General features: G+C 48.1%; 1 protein-coding gene across 4 annotated transcripts in view; it reads left to right on the forward strand.

The window, feature by feature from the left end:
• The window catches only part of washc4 (WASH complex subunit 4), a 180,805-nt gene that overhangs the window by 156,523 nt on the left and 5,876 nt on the right, over positions 1-18,406 (forward strand). For 3 of the 4 annotated variants that reach the window (XM_038810878.1, XM_038810879.1, XM_038810877.1), the window contains 3 exons: positions 1,361-1,457; positions 14,464-14,660; positions 16,226-16,325. In XM_038810878.1, the coding sequence (XP_038666806.1) occupies positions 1,361-1,457; positions 14,464-14,660; positions 16,226-16,325 (394 nt within the window). Of the gene's footprint in view, positions 1-1,360; positions 1,458-14,396; positions 14,661-16,225; positions 16,326-18,406 lie in introns of those variants that run through there. The other variant, XM_038810880.1, reaches the window with a different exon arrangement.

Here is an 18,406-nt window from a genome sequence, read left to right on the forward strand (position 1 = left end):
TACTTGATGTGGAGGGAATGCAGTGAAGATTAACAAAACTAATCCCTGGGATATGAATTCTCTTATGAGGAGAGATTGAGGAGACTGGGACTGTATTCAGTAGAGTTTAGAAGAATGAGAGGTGATCTCAATGAAGCATTGAAATTCTTACAGAGCTCGACAAGGTAGATGCAGAAAGGATGTTTTCCACTGGCTGGTGGGTCTGGAACCATAGGACACAATCTCAGAATAAGGGACAGGCCATTTAGGACTGAGATGAAGAATTCCTTCATTCAGAGAGTGGTGAATCTTTGGAATTCTTTATTCCAAGAGGGTTGTGGAGACTTAGTCGTTGAGTATATTCAAGACAGAGATAGATTAGCTTTCTGGATATTAAAGGTACCGAGGATACATGGATGATGCAAAGAAATGACACTGAGGTCGACCATTAACCATGATCTAGTTGAATGACAGAGCAGGCCCTATTTCCTATTTTTCCTACTTTCCTATGTAAGATCAGCCATGATCATATTAAATGATGGAGCAGGCTCAAGGGGCCATATGGTCTACCCCTCCTCTTTTTCATGTTCTTCGAATTAGAACAGGTTTTGGAAGCTTATCTCTATTTGCAATCACATATTCTGCCCTTTGTTTTCCATTGTTTTATTTTATATTATTTATAGTTATAGTAAAAGGTCAAAGGTGAGTGAAGGAGTTGGTTGATGAGTCGGAGTTTCTCTAGTACAAAGATATGCGAAGCTGAGGTATCATTGTCACCATTGACAAACCGCTGTATTTACAGTGTGAAGTACATAGAACATTGAGTGCAGAAGGAGACCACCTAGCTCATTGAGTCTGCACCGATCCACTTCCACCCCATCCCCGCAACCCAACACCCCTCCCAACCCTTTTGGACACTAAGGGCAATTCAGTGTGGCCAATCCACCTAACCTGCACGTTTTTGGACTGTGGGAGGAAACCGGAGCACCAGGAGGAAACACACGCAGACACTGGGAGAATGTGCAGACCCAGACAGTGACGCAGCGGGGAATCAAACCTGGGACCTGGTGCTGTGAAGCCACAGTGCTATCCACTTGTGCTACTGTGCTGCCCCCTGTCTTTACATAGTCACCATTGTAAATGTGGACCTAGGAATTTATAATGAGGATTGCTGACAGGAAATATTTGCAACTAAATTGCATAAATAAATGGTATTGAACCTCTACTTTCATTTGGGTTATTTGTAGCTTTATCTGTGTCAAGTCCAAGCCAAGCTCTGCTTTGTCTAATTGTAGGCAATATATGAAGGCTGTAAGAGTACATTAATTTCAAATGTGTTTTTTTCTTCACATGATTAATGGTTGTAGATGGTTCCTTTCAGACACTGAACTTTGTTGATCATTCGATAAGCTGTAAGGAGAAGTTGAATAAGAAGAATAAAGTTGGAGCTGCTTTTACTGATGATGGATTTGCAATGGGTTAGTGGAAATATATTCTGTGATTTTCCAGGGACTTTCTGTAATAATAATTGAAATATTGTGCCAGGAGCTAACAAAAAATGCGAACAAATGAGAACAAGTCAGAGGCCAGGAGATCGGTGTGAAGCCTGTCAGCTGTCGATATACATTCTAGTGTCTCCGACATCATTGTCGATAAGAGCTGAGTTGGTGGACAGATAGCTTTTTCATAGAATTTACAGTGCGGAAGGAGGCCATTCGGTCCATCGAGTGTGCACTGGCTCTTGGAAAGATCACCCTACCCAAGGTCAACACCTCCACCCTATCCCATAACCCAATAACCCCACCCAACAGTAAGGGCAATTTTGAACACTAAGGGCAATTTATCATGGCCAATCCACCTAACCTGCACATCTTTGGACTGTGGGAGAAAACCGGAGCACCCGGAGGAAACCCACGCACACACTGGGAGGATGTGCAGACAGTGACCCAGCGGGGAATTGAACCTGGGACCCTGGTGCTGTGAAGCAATTGTGCTATCCACAATGCTACCGCGCTGCCCTACAATGCTATCGTGCTGCCCTTGGAAAATTAACTTCCTCTTTAAATGTTGGAAATTTGGAGTTTTCCAAACAAAATGCTACCTTGATATTTATTCTAAATTGAATAGCTCGACTACTATAATGCTGCCATGGCTAGTCCTCAATCTGATGGTGCACATTAATGTACTGGCACTGATTACAATTCCTGGGATTTGAATAGGACCTAACTTCGAGTAGGATGCTTCAATACAGTAAAAATCCAGTTTAATAAAGATTAATACCCCCCCCCCCCCCCCCCCCCCCAAATACACTCACAAGAGGAAGCAAATCCAAAATGAATCTCGTTTTACACCAGATGAAATGAATCTGACAGTGGTTCTGGCTGGGTTTACTCCTTCCAGTCAAAGCATCAGGTAGAAGTTTTTTTTAAATTTAGAGTGCCCAATTCATTTTTTCCAATTAAGGGGCAATTTAGCATGGCCAATACACCTATCTTTGGGTTGTGGGGGCGAAACGCAAACACGGGGAGAATGTGCAAACCCCACACGGACAGTGATCCAGAGCCGGGAGCAAACCTGGGACCTCGGTGCCGTGATGCAGCATTGCTAACCACTGCATGCATCAGGTAGAAATTGGCTGAAATAGGATTGTGGTAAACTGTTGTATTTCAGACTGGCGGAATTCATATAGTGGGGTTCTCCGGAGGTCAGTATTCGAATCACTGCTTTTCATGATCCATGAGACTTGGTTGTGCAGGACACAATTCAAAGTTCGTGGGTGACAGAAAGTATTGGAAGTATTGTGATCTCTGAAGAACATAGTGATCAACTTCAAGATGACAGGCTGGTGGAATGGGTGCGGAGAAGTATGAAATGCTAAATTTTGTTAGAACAAATGAGAAGAGGCAAAATCAAATGAGAGTACAATTCTAACATGGGGGTGCATGTGAACAAATTACTGAAGGTGACAGGGCAAGATGTGAAAGTGGTTAAAATTGAATCCTGGGCTTTATTAATAGAGGCAGAGTTTGAAAGCAAGGAAGGGGAATGGAATACAAAAGTAGGGAGGTTATACGTCAGTTGTATAGGGCACCAGTGAGATCACATTTGGAGTACTGTGTACAGTATTGGTCCCCTCATTTAAGCAAGGATATAAATGCGTTGGAAGCAAAGAACATTTACTGGACTAATACCTGGAATGGGTGGGGTTTCTTATGAGGAAAGGTTGGGCAGGCTGGGCTTGTCTGCTGGAGTTGGAAGAGTAAGAGGCGACTTGATTGAAACATATTATATCCTGAGGGGTCTTGACGGGGTGAATTTTGAGAGGATGTTTCCTCTTACTGGAAAATCTAGAATTAGGGAGCATTGTTTAAAAAATAAGGGGCCACCCATTTAAAACTTGAGATAGAACATAGAACAGTACAGCACAGAACAGGCCCTTCGGCCCTCGATGTTGTGCCGAACAATGATCACCCTACTTAAACCCACGTAACCCGTATACCCATAACCCAACAATCCCCCCATTAACCTTACACTACGGGCAATTTAGCATGGCTAATCCACCTAACCCGCACATCTTTGGACTGTGGGAGGAAACCGGAGCACCCGGAGGAAACCCACGCACACACGGGGAGGACGTGCAGACTCCACACAGACAGTGACCCAGCCGAGAATCGAACCTGGGACCCTGGAGCTGTGAAGCATTGATGCTAACCACCATGCTACCGTGAGGCCCCAGATGAGGTGACATTTTTTCAGTCGGGAAGTTGAGTCTCTGGAACTCTCTTCCTGAAAAGGCGGTGGAAGCAGAGTCTTTGAATATTTATAAGGCAGAGTTGAATAGATTCTTGATAAATAAGGGGGTGAAAGATTATTGAGGGGAGACAGGATGCAGATTTCAGATTATCATCCGTGATCTGGTGGAGCAGGTTTGAGGGACTGAATGTGCTTTTGAGTCTATATTGCTTCTCCCCATTCCTTCTGCCAAAATACATCATCTCACATTCTCTATATTGATTAATTAATTGATTTGATTTATTGTTACATGTACTGAAGTACAGTATATTAAATTCCATTTGCATGTGTTTGCCCATTTTGCACGCCTGTCAGTCATGGTGTAGACAATTTGTTTCACCCTCACTGTTTGCAACTCAAAGTTTGGTCTCATCAGCAAATTTTGAAGTTTTAGTTTGGTATTCCAAGACTCAAGTAATACATCCATAACTGAAAACAACAGTCCTAGCACAGACCCTTGGGTAAAACCACTGTCTACTGCCATCCGGTCTGAAAAATAATGATTTACAATGACTCTGATTTCTGTCCTTAAGCTAATTTATGCAGTTGGTCACACATCCTTCTACTCCATGTGCCTGAGTTTAGTTAACTGGCTGTTTATGTGGTACCTTATCGAGGGTTTTCTGAAAATCTATACAGACAACATCCATTGCATTTCCTTTATCAATCTTCTCTGTTATTTCATCAAAACAAATTAGTCAAGCACAATTTTCCTTTTACAAATCAATCCTGGCTCTCTTTAATTAATTCAAACTTCTCCCAAGTTTGATTTCCCTCCCCACCCCCGTTTATTGTTCCCAAAATCTCATTGATGCTGAACCAACTGAATAACGGTGTCACATTTCCCACTCTCCAATCCTCTGACACCTTCCTCGTATCTAGGGAGGATTAAAGAATATATCAAGCCCTTCTGTCTCCACTCACACATCCTTTAGTAAAATGAAATGCAAGCTTTGGGCCAGGTGACCTATCCACCCCAGATTAAACTAGCCTCTCCAGCACCACCTTCCTCTCAATTTTCATCCTGTGTATTGCTTCTACTATCACCACCTCTGCTTATAATTTTGTTTTGTAAATATTTTTATTGAAGTATTTGTAAAATTTTATAACAAAAACAGAAAAACAATAAACGTTTAGTCTTAACATAGTGCAAAAATAGATATTTCCCCGAATGGTTCTGTCTTCACAGGCCACCTAAAATCTAAAATAACACAAGAAAAAAAAATAAACTGCCGACATTTTGAATTAAATTTCCCCAAGAAAGTCGACGAACGGCTGCCACCTCCGGGAGAACCCTAATATTGACCCTTTTAGGGCAAATTTTATTTTCTCGAGGCTGAGAAACCCAGCCATGTCCTTGACCCAGGTCTCAACACCCGGGGCTTTTCTGTCCCTCCACATTAGCAGGATCCGTCTCCGGGCTACCAGGGAGGCCAAGGCCAGAACGTCGGCCTCTTTCACTCCCTGAATTCCCGGGTCTTCTGACACCCCAAAGATCGCCACCTCTGGACTCGGCACCTTGGACATTGCCCTGGCAAACCCCTGCCAGAACCCCTCAAGCTTCGGACATGCCCAAAACATATGGACATGGTTTGCTGGGCTCCCCGCGCACCTCGCACATCTGTCTTCTACCCGGAAAAACTTGCTCATCCTCGCTGCCGTCATATGTGCCAGGTGGACCACAAACTGGATTAAACTAAGCCGAGTGCATGAGGAGGAGGAATTGAGCCTACTTAGGGCTTCCACCCATAGACCCGGCTCTAATTACCCTCCCTATTTGCCTTTAAGCTCCTCCACCGGGGTTTCCTCCACCTCCGACAGCTCCTGGTAGTTATCCGACACCTTCCCCTCCCCACCCAGGTACCGGAAACTACTCTATCCTGTATTCCTCGTGGCGGCAGCAGCGGGAAGGCCACCACCTTTTCCTTGGGAAGGTCCACACTTGTAGATACCTAAAGCCGTTCCCTGGCGGCAGTTTAAATTTGTCCTCCAGCGCCTGCAGGCTGGGAAAGCTTCCATCTATAAACAGGTCCCCCATCCTTTTGATGCCTGCCCTGTGCCAGCTCTGGAACCCACCGTCCATCCTTCCCGGCAGGAACCTGTGGTTATTACATATCGGGGTCCTTCCCGCTCCTTCCACCCTCTTGTGTCTCCTCCACTGCTCCCAGATCTTCAGTGCCGCCACCACCACCGGACTTGTGGAGTAGCGGGCCGGCAAGAACGGCAGAGGTGCCGTTGCCAGTGCTCCCAAACAGGTGACTTTGCATGACGCCACCTCCAACCGCTCCCATGCCGACCCCTCCCCGAATACCCACTTCCTGATCATGGCAATGTTGGCCGCCCAGTAGTAGTTGCAAAAGTTCGGCAGCACCAGCCCACCCTCCCCCCCCCCCCCCCCCCCCCCCCCCCCCGACTGCGTTCCAGCAGCACTGTCTTCACTCGCGGAGTCTTGTTCGCCCACACAAATCCCGAGATGATCTTATTAACCCGCTTGAAAAAGGCCTTAGGGATGAAGATGGGAAGGCACTGGGATACAAACAGAAACCTGGGGAGGACCGTCATTTTCACAGTCTGTACCCTCCCCGGACAGCGGGAGCATGTCCCATCTTTTAAAGTCCCCTTTCATTTGTTCCACCAGCCAAGTAACGAAAGCACCCCCCCCCCCCCCCCCCCCCCGAACCAGGCCCTCTCAGCGCTATGGCCAGCAGCTCGATGGCTAGAGCAAATAATAACGGGGAAAGGGGACACCCTTGCCTTGTCCCCGGTGCAATTTAAAATACCTTGACCTAAGCCGGTTCGTGCGCACGCTTGCCACAGGTGCCTGGTACAGCAATCACACCCACTGGATACAGCCCTCGCCAACCCAAACCTATCCAGCGCCTCCCACAGGTACTCCCACTCCACCCGATTGAAAGCTTTCTCTGCATCCATCACTGCTACAATCTCAACTTCCTCTCTTTCCAAGAGCATCATCACAATATTTAAAAGCCTCTGCGCATTAGCATTAAGTTGCCTGCCCGTAACAAATCCAGACTGGTCCTCCCCATCACCCCCGGGACACAATCCTCTATCCTCGTGGCCAAGATCTTAGCCAGTAGCTTGTCATCCATGTTTAGCAATGAGATTGGCCTGTCAGACCCACACTGTTCAGGGTCCTTCTCCCTTTTCAAAATGAGTGAGATTGAGGCCTGTGACATTATAGTGGGGAGGATTCCCTTCTCTCTCGCCTCATTAAAGGTCCTCATCAGCAGTGGGCTCAACACCTCCGGAAATCTTTTTAAAAATTCCACCGGAAAGCCATTCGGCCCCGGAGCTTTGCCCGACTACATGCCCTCGAGCCGCTTAATAATTTCTTCTATTTCGATCGGTGGCCCCAGCCGTCCACCACACCCTCCTCCACCCTCTGGAACCTCAACTGGCCCAGAAATTACCTCATCCGTTCCGCACCCGCTGCGGATTCCGACTCATATAGTTTGCTGTAGAATTCCTTAAAAACTTAATTCACCCCCTCCGGGTCTGAGACCAAGTTACTCTCCTTAGCTACTCCCCCAATCTCCCTGGCTGTCTCTTTCTTCCTAAGCTGGTGCGCTAGCATCCTGCTCACCTTCTCCCCACACTCATACACCGCCCCCCCCCCCCCCCCCCTAGCCTTCCTCAGCTGTTCTACCGCTTTCCCTGTTGGCAACAATTCAAACTCTGCATCCGGAGCCTCCGCATACTTCCTATCCATCGGGAGTATCTCCTCCACCAATCTCTCCCTCTCCTCCCTTTCCCTCTTTTCTCAATGGGACCGGATCGATACAAGTTCCTCTCTAATAACTGCCTTCAGGGCTTCCCAGACTGTCGCAAGCGATACTTCTCCCTTGTCGTTTGATTCCAAATAGTTCTGGATACTCTTATTTAACTGCCCGCAAACCACCTCGTCCGCTAACAGCCCCACGTCCAGTCTCCACCGCAGACGCTGCCCTCTCTCCTCCCCAAGCCGCAAACCTACCCAGTGCGGGGCATGGTCCGAGACTGTATTCGCCGAGTATTCCGTCCCCGTCACCTTTGAGATCAAAACCCTGCCCAGAACAAAAAAGTCAATACGGGAATAGACTTCGTGGACGTGGGAGAAAAAGGAAGACTCCTTTACCCTCGGCCGTGTAAACCTCCAGGGGTCTACCCCCCCCCCCCCCCCCCCCCCCCCATCTGTTTCATAAAGCCCTACAGCTTCCTTGCCGCCGCCGGCCTCTTCCCTGTCCTGGATTTTGAGTGATCCAATTCAGGTTCAATGACTGGATGAAAGTCCCCTCCCATGACTAAGTTGTGTGACTCGAGGGGCAAAATTCTCCCCTACCCGGCGGGGCGGGGGTCCCGGCGTAACGGAGTGGCACCCGCTCCGCCGATGGCGCCAACAGCCTTTGGCACCACGGCGATTGGCGTCGGGGCTGGCCGAAAGGCCTTCGCCGCTCGGCGTGAGTCCGCGCATGCGCCGGGCCGTCCGCAGCCGCTGTCGTCACCACCGGCACATGCGCGGTGGAGGGGGTCTCTTCCGCCTCCGCCATGGTGGAGGCCGTGGCGGCAGCGGAAGAAAAAGAGTGCCCCCACGGCACTGGCCTGCCCGCCGATCGCGGGCCAAGCTACCGTGGGGGCACCCCCCCCGGGGTCCGATCGCCCCGTGCCCCCCCAGGACCCCGGGGGGGCTGCTCGAGCCGCCAATCCTACTGGCACAGAGGTGGTTTCAACCACGTCGGCGGGAGAGGCTTGACAGTGGCGGGACTTCGGCCCCTTGCGGGCTGGAGAATCGCCGTGGGGGGCACGCCGATCGGCGGGGCCCGATTCCCGCTCCCGCCGATTCCTGGGTGGCGGACAATTCCGGCCACGGCGGGGGCGGGATTCACGCCGGCCACGGGCGAATCCCCGACCCTGTGGGGGGTCGGAGAATTCCACCCAAGGTCCGTGATTTTGCTCAACACGCACCTCATAAAACCCACGTCGTCCCAATTTGGGGCGCAGACATTCACGATTACCACTCTGACCCCCTCTAGCTTCCCACTCACCACGATATACCTACCCCCTTTATCAGCCACTATTCTCCCTGCCTCAAATGCCACTCGCTCGCTGATCAAAATTGCTACCCCCTTGGTCTTCGAGTCCATCCCAGCCCTGAGTGGAACACGTGACTCACCCAACCCTTCCATAATCTAATCTGGTCTGTGACCTTCAGATGTGTCTCCTGGAACATTGCCACGTCTGCCTTTAGTCCCTTTAAATGCGCGAACACGCGTGCTCGCTTCACTGGCCCATTCAGACCCCTCATGTTCCAAGTAATCAGCTTGGATGGGGGTGCCACCCCCCCCCCCCTGCCGACTAGCCATCACCCTTTCTAGGCCAGCCCCGAGCCTGCCCCCCCCCCCCCCCCCCCCCCCCCCGGCACCCCATTAAGCAGCAGCCGTCCCCAACCTCCCTTTTATTCCCTGAAGAAAATTTCTTCCTTGCCCGCAGAGCAGCCATCGGTGGGGATCAGAAACCTAATCTCCCAAATCAAACACCAACTCAACACTAAGTCACCCCCCACCACGCTTCCGAGAGTCAGCTGATCCATGCTGACCTGGATAGCCCTCGCCCTTGGTGTCGGTCATACTATCGCCTTATTGTTCGGACCCTGCTCCCGCATAGAAAAAAACCTATTTACAAAATCACATTCCCCAGTAAGTAAACATCTACTCTCCAAAAGCCATTAGCATAACCATAAAGCCAAACGTGGGGCAGCACGGTAGCATTGTGGATTGCTCAATGGCTTCACAGCTCCAGGGTCCCAGGTTCGATTCCGGCTTGGGTCACTGTCTGTGCGGAGTCTGCACATCCTCCCCGTGACTGCGTGGGTTTCCTCTGGGTGCTCCGGTTTCCTCCCACAGTCCAAAGATGTGCAGGTTAGGTGGATTGGCCATGATAAATTGCCCTTAGTGTCCAAAATTGCCCTTAGTGTTGGGTGGGGTTACTGGGTTATTGGGATAGGGTGGAGGTAGTTGACCTTGGGTAGGGTGCTCTTTCCAAGAGCCGGTGCAGACTCGATGGACCGAATGGCCTCCTTCTGCACTGTAAATTCTATGATCTATGATCAGACACACTCACCTAAAACAGAACCTGGTCTCCCGAAGGGTAATGTGAGCTTCAGTTCCCCCCCTGTATCAACCACCTTCAAAACAAAGCGCCCTCCAACTGCCCCTCCAACCTGCTCTCTCGCCCACGACTAACCACAATCTTGTTTAAAACAGAACACAAGTACATATTGCTGCCACCTCTCATCTTCAAAGCATTAAGTGTCTCTTAACTCGAGTCCAACTTCTCTTTAATAAATGTCCAGACATCATCTGGCGACTCGGAATAATAGTGTCGTCCTCATGCGTTACCCACAGTCTCGCTGGGTATAACACCCCAAACTTCATTCCCTTCTTCAAGAGAGTGGCCTTTGCCCGGTTGAACCCCGCACGTCTCTTGGCCAGCTCCGCACCCAGGTCCTGATAGATGCGCACCTCACTATTCTCCCACTTGCTGCTCCGTTCCTTCTTGGCCCAAAACAGGATAGGGTGTCTGAAAAACGGTGAAAGCAGACCACCATGGCCCTTGGCGGGTCGTTCGCCTTGGGTTTCCTTGCGAGGGCTCTGTGCACTCCATCCAGCTCCAGGGGCCGAGGGAAAGCCCCCGCTCCCATCAACAACTCCAACATACCCGCCACATACGCTCCCGCATCTGGTCCTTCAATACCTTCAGGAAGGCCAACGATTCTTAAATTCTGACCCCTGGTTCTGCTCTCCAGCTGCTCCTGCATCTGCTTGTGGCGGTTCTCTAGAACCTCCACCTTGTGCTCCAGCACAATTATCTCATCCTCTTCAGCGGCGTGCAGAGGTCTGGTGATGCCCGGGGCAAATCTTGATTATATGCCCCCAAAGACTCAAGTATAAGGCCTAATATACTGAGAAATATTATGAGAAAGGAAAACATTTTGAATATATAAACACAGATGAAACATGAAATAAACGCTTTAAACATAGAACAGTACAGCACAGAACAGGCCCTTCGGCCCTCAATGTTGTGCTGAGCCATGATCACCCTACTCAAACCCACGTATCCACCCTATACCCGTAACCCAACAACCCCCCCCCTTAACCTTACTTTTATTAGGACACTACGGGCAATTTAGCATGGCCAATCCACCTAACCCGCACATCTTTGGACTGTGGGAGGAAACCGGAGCACCCGGAGGAAACCCACGCACACAGGGGGAGGACGTGCAGACTCCACACAGACAGTGACCCAGCCGGGAATCGAACCTGGGACCCTGGAGCTGTGAAGCATTTATGCTAACCACCATGCTACCCTGATTTATTCGATTTTAATATTAATCAATCAAATTTATTAAGTTCTTTTCCCCAAATGATACCTCCTGTCACAAAACACCTGAACTACTTCATTTTTTACATCAGCTGTGAGAAATTCTTTTTCAATGCTTATTAAAGCCAGGTTGGTCAGTCGCTCCTGTGACATAGAAGACCTCAGATATGTTTTTATTAATTTCAGTTTTGAAAATGACCTTTCACAGCTTGCGACTGAAAATGCAATTGTAAGCAGTAATCTGTATGAAACACACAGCGTCGGAAAGACATCCCTCCCATACTGCAGTAAAGACTCCAGAGCATCTTTAGGATCAGGGGGAACTCTAGTCCCTCCAGCTCGAAGGAGCATCACAAAATCAATAATTTCGTCATATAACTGAATTGCAACCACATCATTGTCATAATAATTTGCAAAGTCTGAACATTCCTTTTTTAATTTCTCTCTTTCTTGTTCATCTCCACTGATAATTTTGTGCAATTTATATCATAGACTTGCAAATTAGTGGTATCTGTATTCAAATATTAGCATGTTAAGGAATAAATGTCTCCTATGCCGAGATTAAATGCCATAGCAGTCCTCTGATCATCCAGGCTTCACTCTTACTACATCCCACGTAAATATTTCATTAAATATCACCAAAAAACCTATAAAAAACGTAGTTGCACCCGTTCTAGAGCTATTCACTGACCTCTTTATCTTTGCCATCTCTAAGGTATAGGACGGCTGCCTGAGGTTAAATTGCGCTGTAAGTTAGTCAATTTCCCCTTAGCGCTGGAATTCTAGGGATATTGTTCTCTTCTTCAGTCATTTTGCTTTGCAACACGGTAGCATAGTGGTTAGCATCAATGCTTCACAGCTCCAGGGTCCCAGGTTTGGTTCCCAGCTGGGTCACTGTCTGTGCGGAGTCTGCACGTCCTCCTCGTGTGTGCGTGGGTTTCCTCCGGGTGCTCCGGTTTCCTCCCACAGTCCAAAGATGTGCGGGTTAGGTGGATTGGCCATACTAAATTGCCCGTAGTGTCCTAAAAAGTAAGGTTAAGGGGGAGTTGTTGGGTTACGGGTATAGGGTGGATACGTGAGTTTGAGTAGGGTGATCATTGCTCGGCACAACATCGAGGGCCGAAGGGCCTGCTCTGTGCTGTACTGTTCTAAATCTAAATCAATGGGTGAGATGTTATGTCTCAAAAGTTGCGCCTCCCTCCTCTGCAACCCCCATGGAGAAGGATATGAGCAGAACGTCATGGAAATACTGTTATGACCCTTGTGGAAACAACTACAAACAACCCAACTAAGACCAATATACAAGACTTCACTTTTATATTAGCAATCACACCAAAATCAACGTAAATTAAACATGAATTAACAGGAAAATTGCAATAATATGACCGATAAATTACACATAGCAGATACAAAGACATATCTCACACATTTCGGTCAGCTCATTCAGCACGTATCGCTTTCATTTCAGCCACAATATCCTTCAAAACGTTGAACTTCTTCAAATCAAATTCCATCTTCATTTCTCTAAAGCTTTAGCACCAAGTCTCATCAAACTACTTCACCCAATTTCCACAAATATAATTTTCACAGTCAACACATTTCCAGATCCCTTCTTCTTCACAAAACCCTGGTCATGTGGGGCCTGTTTGTGCACTATGCCAGTGCATAAAGGGTCCCCAAATCCAGATATAAAAGCTCTGTTCAAGATCCGAGCTCCAGCAGCTTGCAGTCAAGTCTCTGAGAATCTCCCCTGCACCCTGCTGACCCTGGGCTTTAAGTATAAAGGGTAAGAGGGCAAAAGTTAAGAGGCCATGATGAATTTTTATAAAATACTGGTTCTGTCCCAAATGGGTGCCCCTGGCCCAAATGTCAAATTCTGGGCACGACAGTTTAAAAGTTGACAGCTACAGAGAGGGTGCAGAGAAGAGTTTTAAAATAGATCAAATAAATAAAATAAATAAATGAATAAATAAAACTCACCCATGGTGGCAATGCCGTCCATTCTGGAAAATTCGCGCCCTTTCTGCTCCCTCTCCAGCCTCTGCAGTGCGCAGGCGCGCTCGGAGCCGACCGCGGTGCGCAGGCGCGCTAGGGCCGACCGCGGACCGCGGTGCGCAGGCGCGCTCGGGCCGACCGCGGTGCGCAGGCGCGCTCGGGCCGACTGCGGCGACCGCGGTGCGCAGGCGCGCTCGGGCCGACCGCGGTGCGCAGGCGCGCTCGGGCCGACCGCGGTGCGCAGGCGCGCTCGGGCCGACCGCGGTGCGCAGGCGCGCTCGGGCCGACCGCGGCGACCGCGGTGCGCAGGCGCGCTCGGGCCGACCGCGGTGCTGCCCCCATCCAGTCGCTGCCCGGGGCCAGCGCCCCGTCGGCCCCCCCCTCTGCACGCCGCTGATCCTCTTGGTTGGAGAGTTTTAATTCGATCTCCTGAATCGCTATCCCCTGGGCTGCATGAGTCGCGACCATTTGGTCGATCGATACTCTCATCGGGTCAAGCGTATCCCTTTTTAGCTCAGCAAAGCAACTCTTGAAAAACTCCATCTGTTGCTCCTTCGGCCAGTGAGCCGCCGCTCCCTGGTCCTTGCCATCTGCAATGCTTCGCCGCACTGCCTGCTTCCCTCTGTCGGGACTAATTTGCTTCACATGGCCACTTCTGGTTCAGCTATCCATGCATCGGTGGTGGGGGGGGGGGGGGGGGGGGGGGGGGGGGGGGGCATCCTCCTTACTATTGCCAACTCCACCGATTTATTTCATAAAGTCCACAAAAATCCGGGAAAAAAGGTCCGAAAGTCCGTTTCAGGCGGGAGTTATCGAATGTGCGACCTACTCCTCCATGGCCCCCACCGGAAGTCTGCTTATAATTTTTCATATGCCTCCTACTTATTGCTCTAAACTATTCTGCATTACTAAGCATGTTTCAGCTCCTTATTCCCTAATAATGCCCACTTCACTTCTTATCACCCATATCATATCCACATGTAGGTTGAAGATTTTTTTCATGTCTTTTACGTTAACTGCCATTCTATTCTCTCCTACCAGTTTTCTTTTCTTCTTCACCTCCCTTCTCAATCTATTGTATTTTGACCAGATCCTCACCTAAAGAATTTACCTGCCATGCATCACGCAACTTTTTTCGTTTCCATCATATTCTCTGTCTCCCTCAGCATCTTTTTGTTCCCACAACGTTTTCCACTGTTGAAATGCAAGCTTGTGCCTGAGACATCTCTTAATCGTCCATTGTTCTGTTACAGTTCTTCCTCTCAGTCATCGGCTCCATTTTGTGTGTCTTACTGATTGATGGTTCCTCAATGATTGCAGGCGTTGCCTACATTCTGAAACTGTTGGATCAGTATCAGGAATTTGACTCGTTACAATGGTTTCAGTCGGTGAGAGAAAAATATCTGAGAGAAAAGAATGCAGTCGTCAAACAGCAAAATGTCCAGTCAACTAATCAGGATGAAAAGCTCATGCAAACAATGAACCTAACCCAGAAAAGGTTGGATATCTATTTACAGGTAAGTAAATAGTCTGATTTCTGTCCTACTATCTCACTCTTGACAGTGCAGCAACAAACACTGAGGTGAAAATGCAATTTTACCATGAAATTGAAACACTGTGTTTAATTGAGATACTGGGTGGCAAATAAAACTGCATGTCTGGAATATTTACAACCAAAAGCAAAAGCTGAATATTTTGTTGAATGCAATCTGCCAGCATGCTTCCAGTTAGAATTACTAAAAGGAGTATTTAAAAAGATGAAGCCACACACAGCATTTTTAGAAATGAGCTATTAAATAAAGTTTATTAAGGCAGCACGGTGGCGCAGTGGGTTAACCCTGCTGTCTCATGGTGCCAAGGTCCCAGGTTCGATCCCGGCTCTGGGTCACACTCCGTGTGGAGTTTGCACATTCTCCTCGTGTTTGCTGAGTTTCGCCCCCACAACCCAAAGGTGTGCAGGGTAGGTGGATTGGCGACTCTAAATTGTCAATTAATTGGAAAAACTGAATTGGACACTATATTTATTTATTTTTAAAATAAAGTTTATTATCGCTCCAAATCCTCAGGACATTCCAACATGAATTCATTGAAGTGTTTTGTTAGGGTGGCATGGTGGCGCACTGCTGCCACATGGCACCGACGACCCGGGTCATTGCAGGGTAGGTGGATTGGCCGCCCTAAATTGCCCTTAATTGGGGAAAAAGAGAATTGGACACTTTAAATTATTTTTTAAATTGAGGTGTATGTTACGCACTGAATTATGTTTACATTTGCATTTGTATCTTTTGTTGTTATAAAACCATAAATGCCTTGATAAAATGTTTGTTAAAAAAATATATTTTTGGAAGAAATTTAAGTGTTAAGTTTATCTGCCATTGCAAGGCCCTCAGTGAATGACAGACAAGTTAGTCTGCTCGTTGAGGGTAGTATGATTATGGAGAAAAGCGTCTGCACTCTTATGTGGTGCCATGGAGCCCTTTATATGCAACTGGGCAGCCAGATAGGGCCTTGGCTTAATGTCTCACCCACAACTTTGCACTTATGCCAATTTAGCACGGCCTTAGTGGTGTTCTGAAATGTCAGCCGAAGTTTTGTGTTTGCAAATCTGGTCCAGACAGGAGCTTTCAATCCCCTGACTCCTGCAAGAGTGTGACTAACTAAACCAAAGTTATCACAGTAGCAGAACAACTCAGCTAACTAAAACTGGCTCATGGGTTAATTAAAAATCACTTACAGGAATTTAGAATTTGAACTAGTTGACCTTCCTGCATTCCATTAGCTGCTTGTTTTTTATTGAATGGAGAAATTCTTTTACTTGTATCTTCTAAACACTTCCCAAAGACACAGGCTCCAAAGAAAGTCTTGCTATTTGTGATTCTGTTAAGACCATTAAATCTTTGCTATTTGGGTGAGGAAAATATGACTGTTTATTGTGATGATTGATTGTGGGTTAAATATAGTTGGAAGAGAAGCTGTTCATGAATGTACCTTGCTATAGTAGCAGAGTTACGTGAGCAATTACTCGGGCTGGAGAATATTCTGTTGGTTTGTGTGACATTGTGTACTTTGTCTTTCCATTCAGGAGTTTGAGCTTCTCTATTTCTCACTGAGCAGTGCCAGGATTTTCTTCAGAGGAGATCAATCTGCAGCTGAAGAAAGTCAGGATCGAAAGGAGAAGGAAGGCAAGTATTCAGTGGATTTATAGACACTGACCCATTAGAAACCAGATATATGTTGTGTTGATTTGTAACTGCTGCATTCTTCCAGCTGGGCACAGTAAGAAATCTTAGAACACCAGGTTAAAGTCTTAACAGGTTAATTTGGGATCCCTAGCTTTCGGAGCGCAGCTTCTTCAGAGTCCCTCGGGTGGGTGCCACCCTAACATCCGCCTCCGAGCTAACAGAGAGGCAAAGGCCAACTCATCAGCCTCTCCTCCCACCTTCACACCCGGATCCTCCCACACCCCGAATACTGCCACCCACGGGCCTGGGGCCAACTTCACCCCCATAATCTCTGACATAACCCTGAAAAAGCCTCCCAAAACCCCTCCAAATTCAGGCAAGACCAGAACATGAGTGTGGTTTGCCGGCCCCCTTGAACACCGCCCACATTTATCCTCCACCTCCGGGGAAAAAAAACAGCTCATCCATGATACTGTCATGTGCGCTTTATGCACTACTTTGAATTGATTTAGGCTCAATCTTGCACAAGAGGAGATTGCATCTATCCTCCGCAGGGCCGTGCTCCATATCCCCGCTTCAGATACCCCCCAGCTCCTCCTCCCCCTTCCATTTTACCACCTCCTCCGAGGTCCTCTCCCTCTGCATCAACTTTTCATGCAGCAACGGGGGTGGCAACCTTGGCAAGTGGCCAGCTCTGTCTTCGCAAAGTCCCTGAATTGCAAATACAGAAACCCAGAAATACCTTCCCATACTGTGTGTTCCTATCCCTCTCCATGACTATGGTAAAGGTCAAGGAGTTGTGGTCACTGTCACTGAAATGCTCTCCCACTGAGACATCTGACACCTGGCCTGGTTCGTTGCCGAGCACCAAGTCCAATATGGCCTCCCCCCTTGTCAGCCTATCAACATACTGAGTCAGGACTCCTTCCTGTACACACCTGACAAAATCTGCTCTATCCAAACCATTTGCACTGAGGTGGTTCCAGTCAGTATTAGGGAAGTACAGTACTGTACTTTTTGCCACTTTTCTTAATATCAAGGATTGTTTTCTCTTGAAAACTTCCATAGTTAATGTAATAAGGATCTTGTGTGACTAAAATGCCCAAAAATGTCAGGGGAAAGAACGTTGAGTGCAGAGGTTCGCCGACTGAGTCTGAGGCCTCTCAGTTCATCGGCAGGTAAAATGGCGGAGTCAGTCTTTCGTGCTCCGGCCACGGCACTAACGGCCGAGGTGCTTTCTGGTACCTTAGCCAAGGAATTCAAAAAGCACTGGCAAATTGTGTTGGAGGACCTCAGGAAATCATTTGAAGATGCCTTTGCCCGCTCTTCGAGCAGCTCTGGGGAAAACGAATGAAACCATGAAAGCCAACCTAATCGTGTATGCCACAACCGTCACAGACTTCATCAACAAGTGTGAAGAAGATTGCGTGTCAAAGTAGGTAGTATGTATGTTCCCCAACCTAAATCATGCTTTAATTGGGAGATTCACTCCCTATTGAAGGCCAGGTCTGAGGCGATCAAGCCAGCCGATCCTGACCTATACAAGAAATCGAGGTACAATCTCCACAAAGCCAGGAGACAATACCAGGCTCAGCTAGAGTCACAGACTAATGACACGGACTCTTGTTGGTTGTGGTAAGACTGAAAAACGTAACGGGCTACAAAGCAAAGCCGAGTAGAATCTCCAGCGGCAGCGCACTCCTCCCTAATAAACTCAATGTACTCTATGCTTGTTTCAAGCAGGAAACCATTAAACCAATATCAACTGCCCCAGCAGCCCCGGACACATCCATACTCACCATCACAGCTTCCAAAGTCAGATTGGCCTTCTTGAAAGTGAACCCTCGGAAAGCAACGTGACTTGACGGCGTTCCTAGTGCACTCAGATCCTGCATGGACCGACTGGCGGCTGTGTTCACGGACATCTTCAACCTCTCTCTACTCTGTTCCAAGGTTCCCACCTGCTTCAAGAAGACCATCATCATACATGTGCCAAAGAAGAACCAGGCAACATGCCTCAATGTTCATTGACTACAGCTCTGTCTTCAACAACATAATCCCAGCCAAGCTCGTATCAATAC

Source organism: Scyliorhinus canicula, chromosome 11 (assembly GCF_902713615.1).
Source record: "Scyliorhinus canicula chromosome 11, sScyCan1.1, whole genome shotgun sequence".
NCBI lineage: Eukaryota > Metazoa > Chordata > Chondrichthyes > Carcharhiniformes > Scyliorhinidae > Scyliorhinus > Scyliorhinus canicula.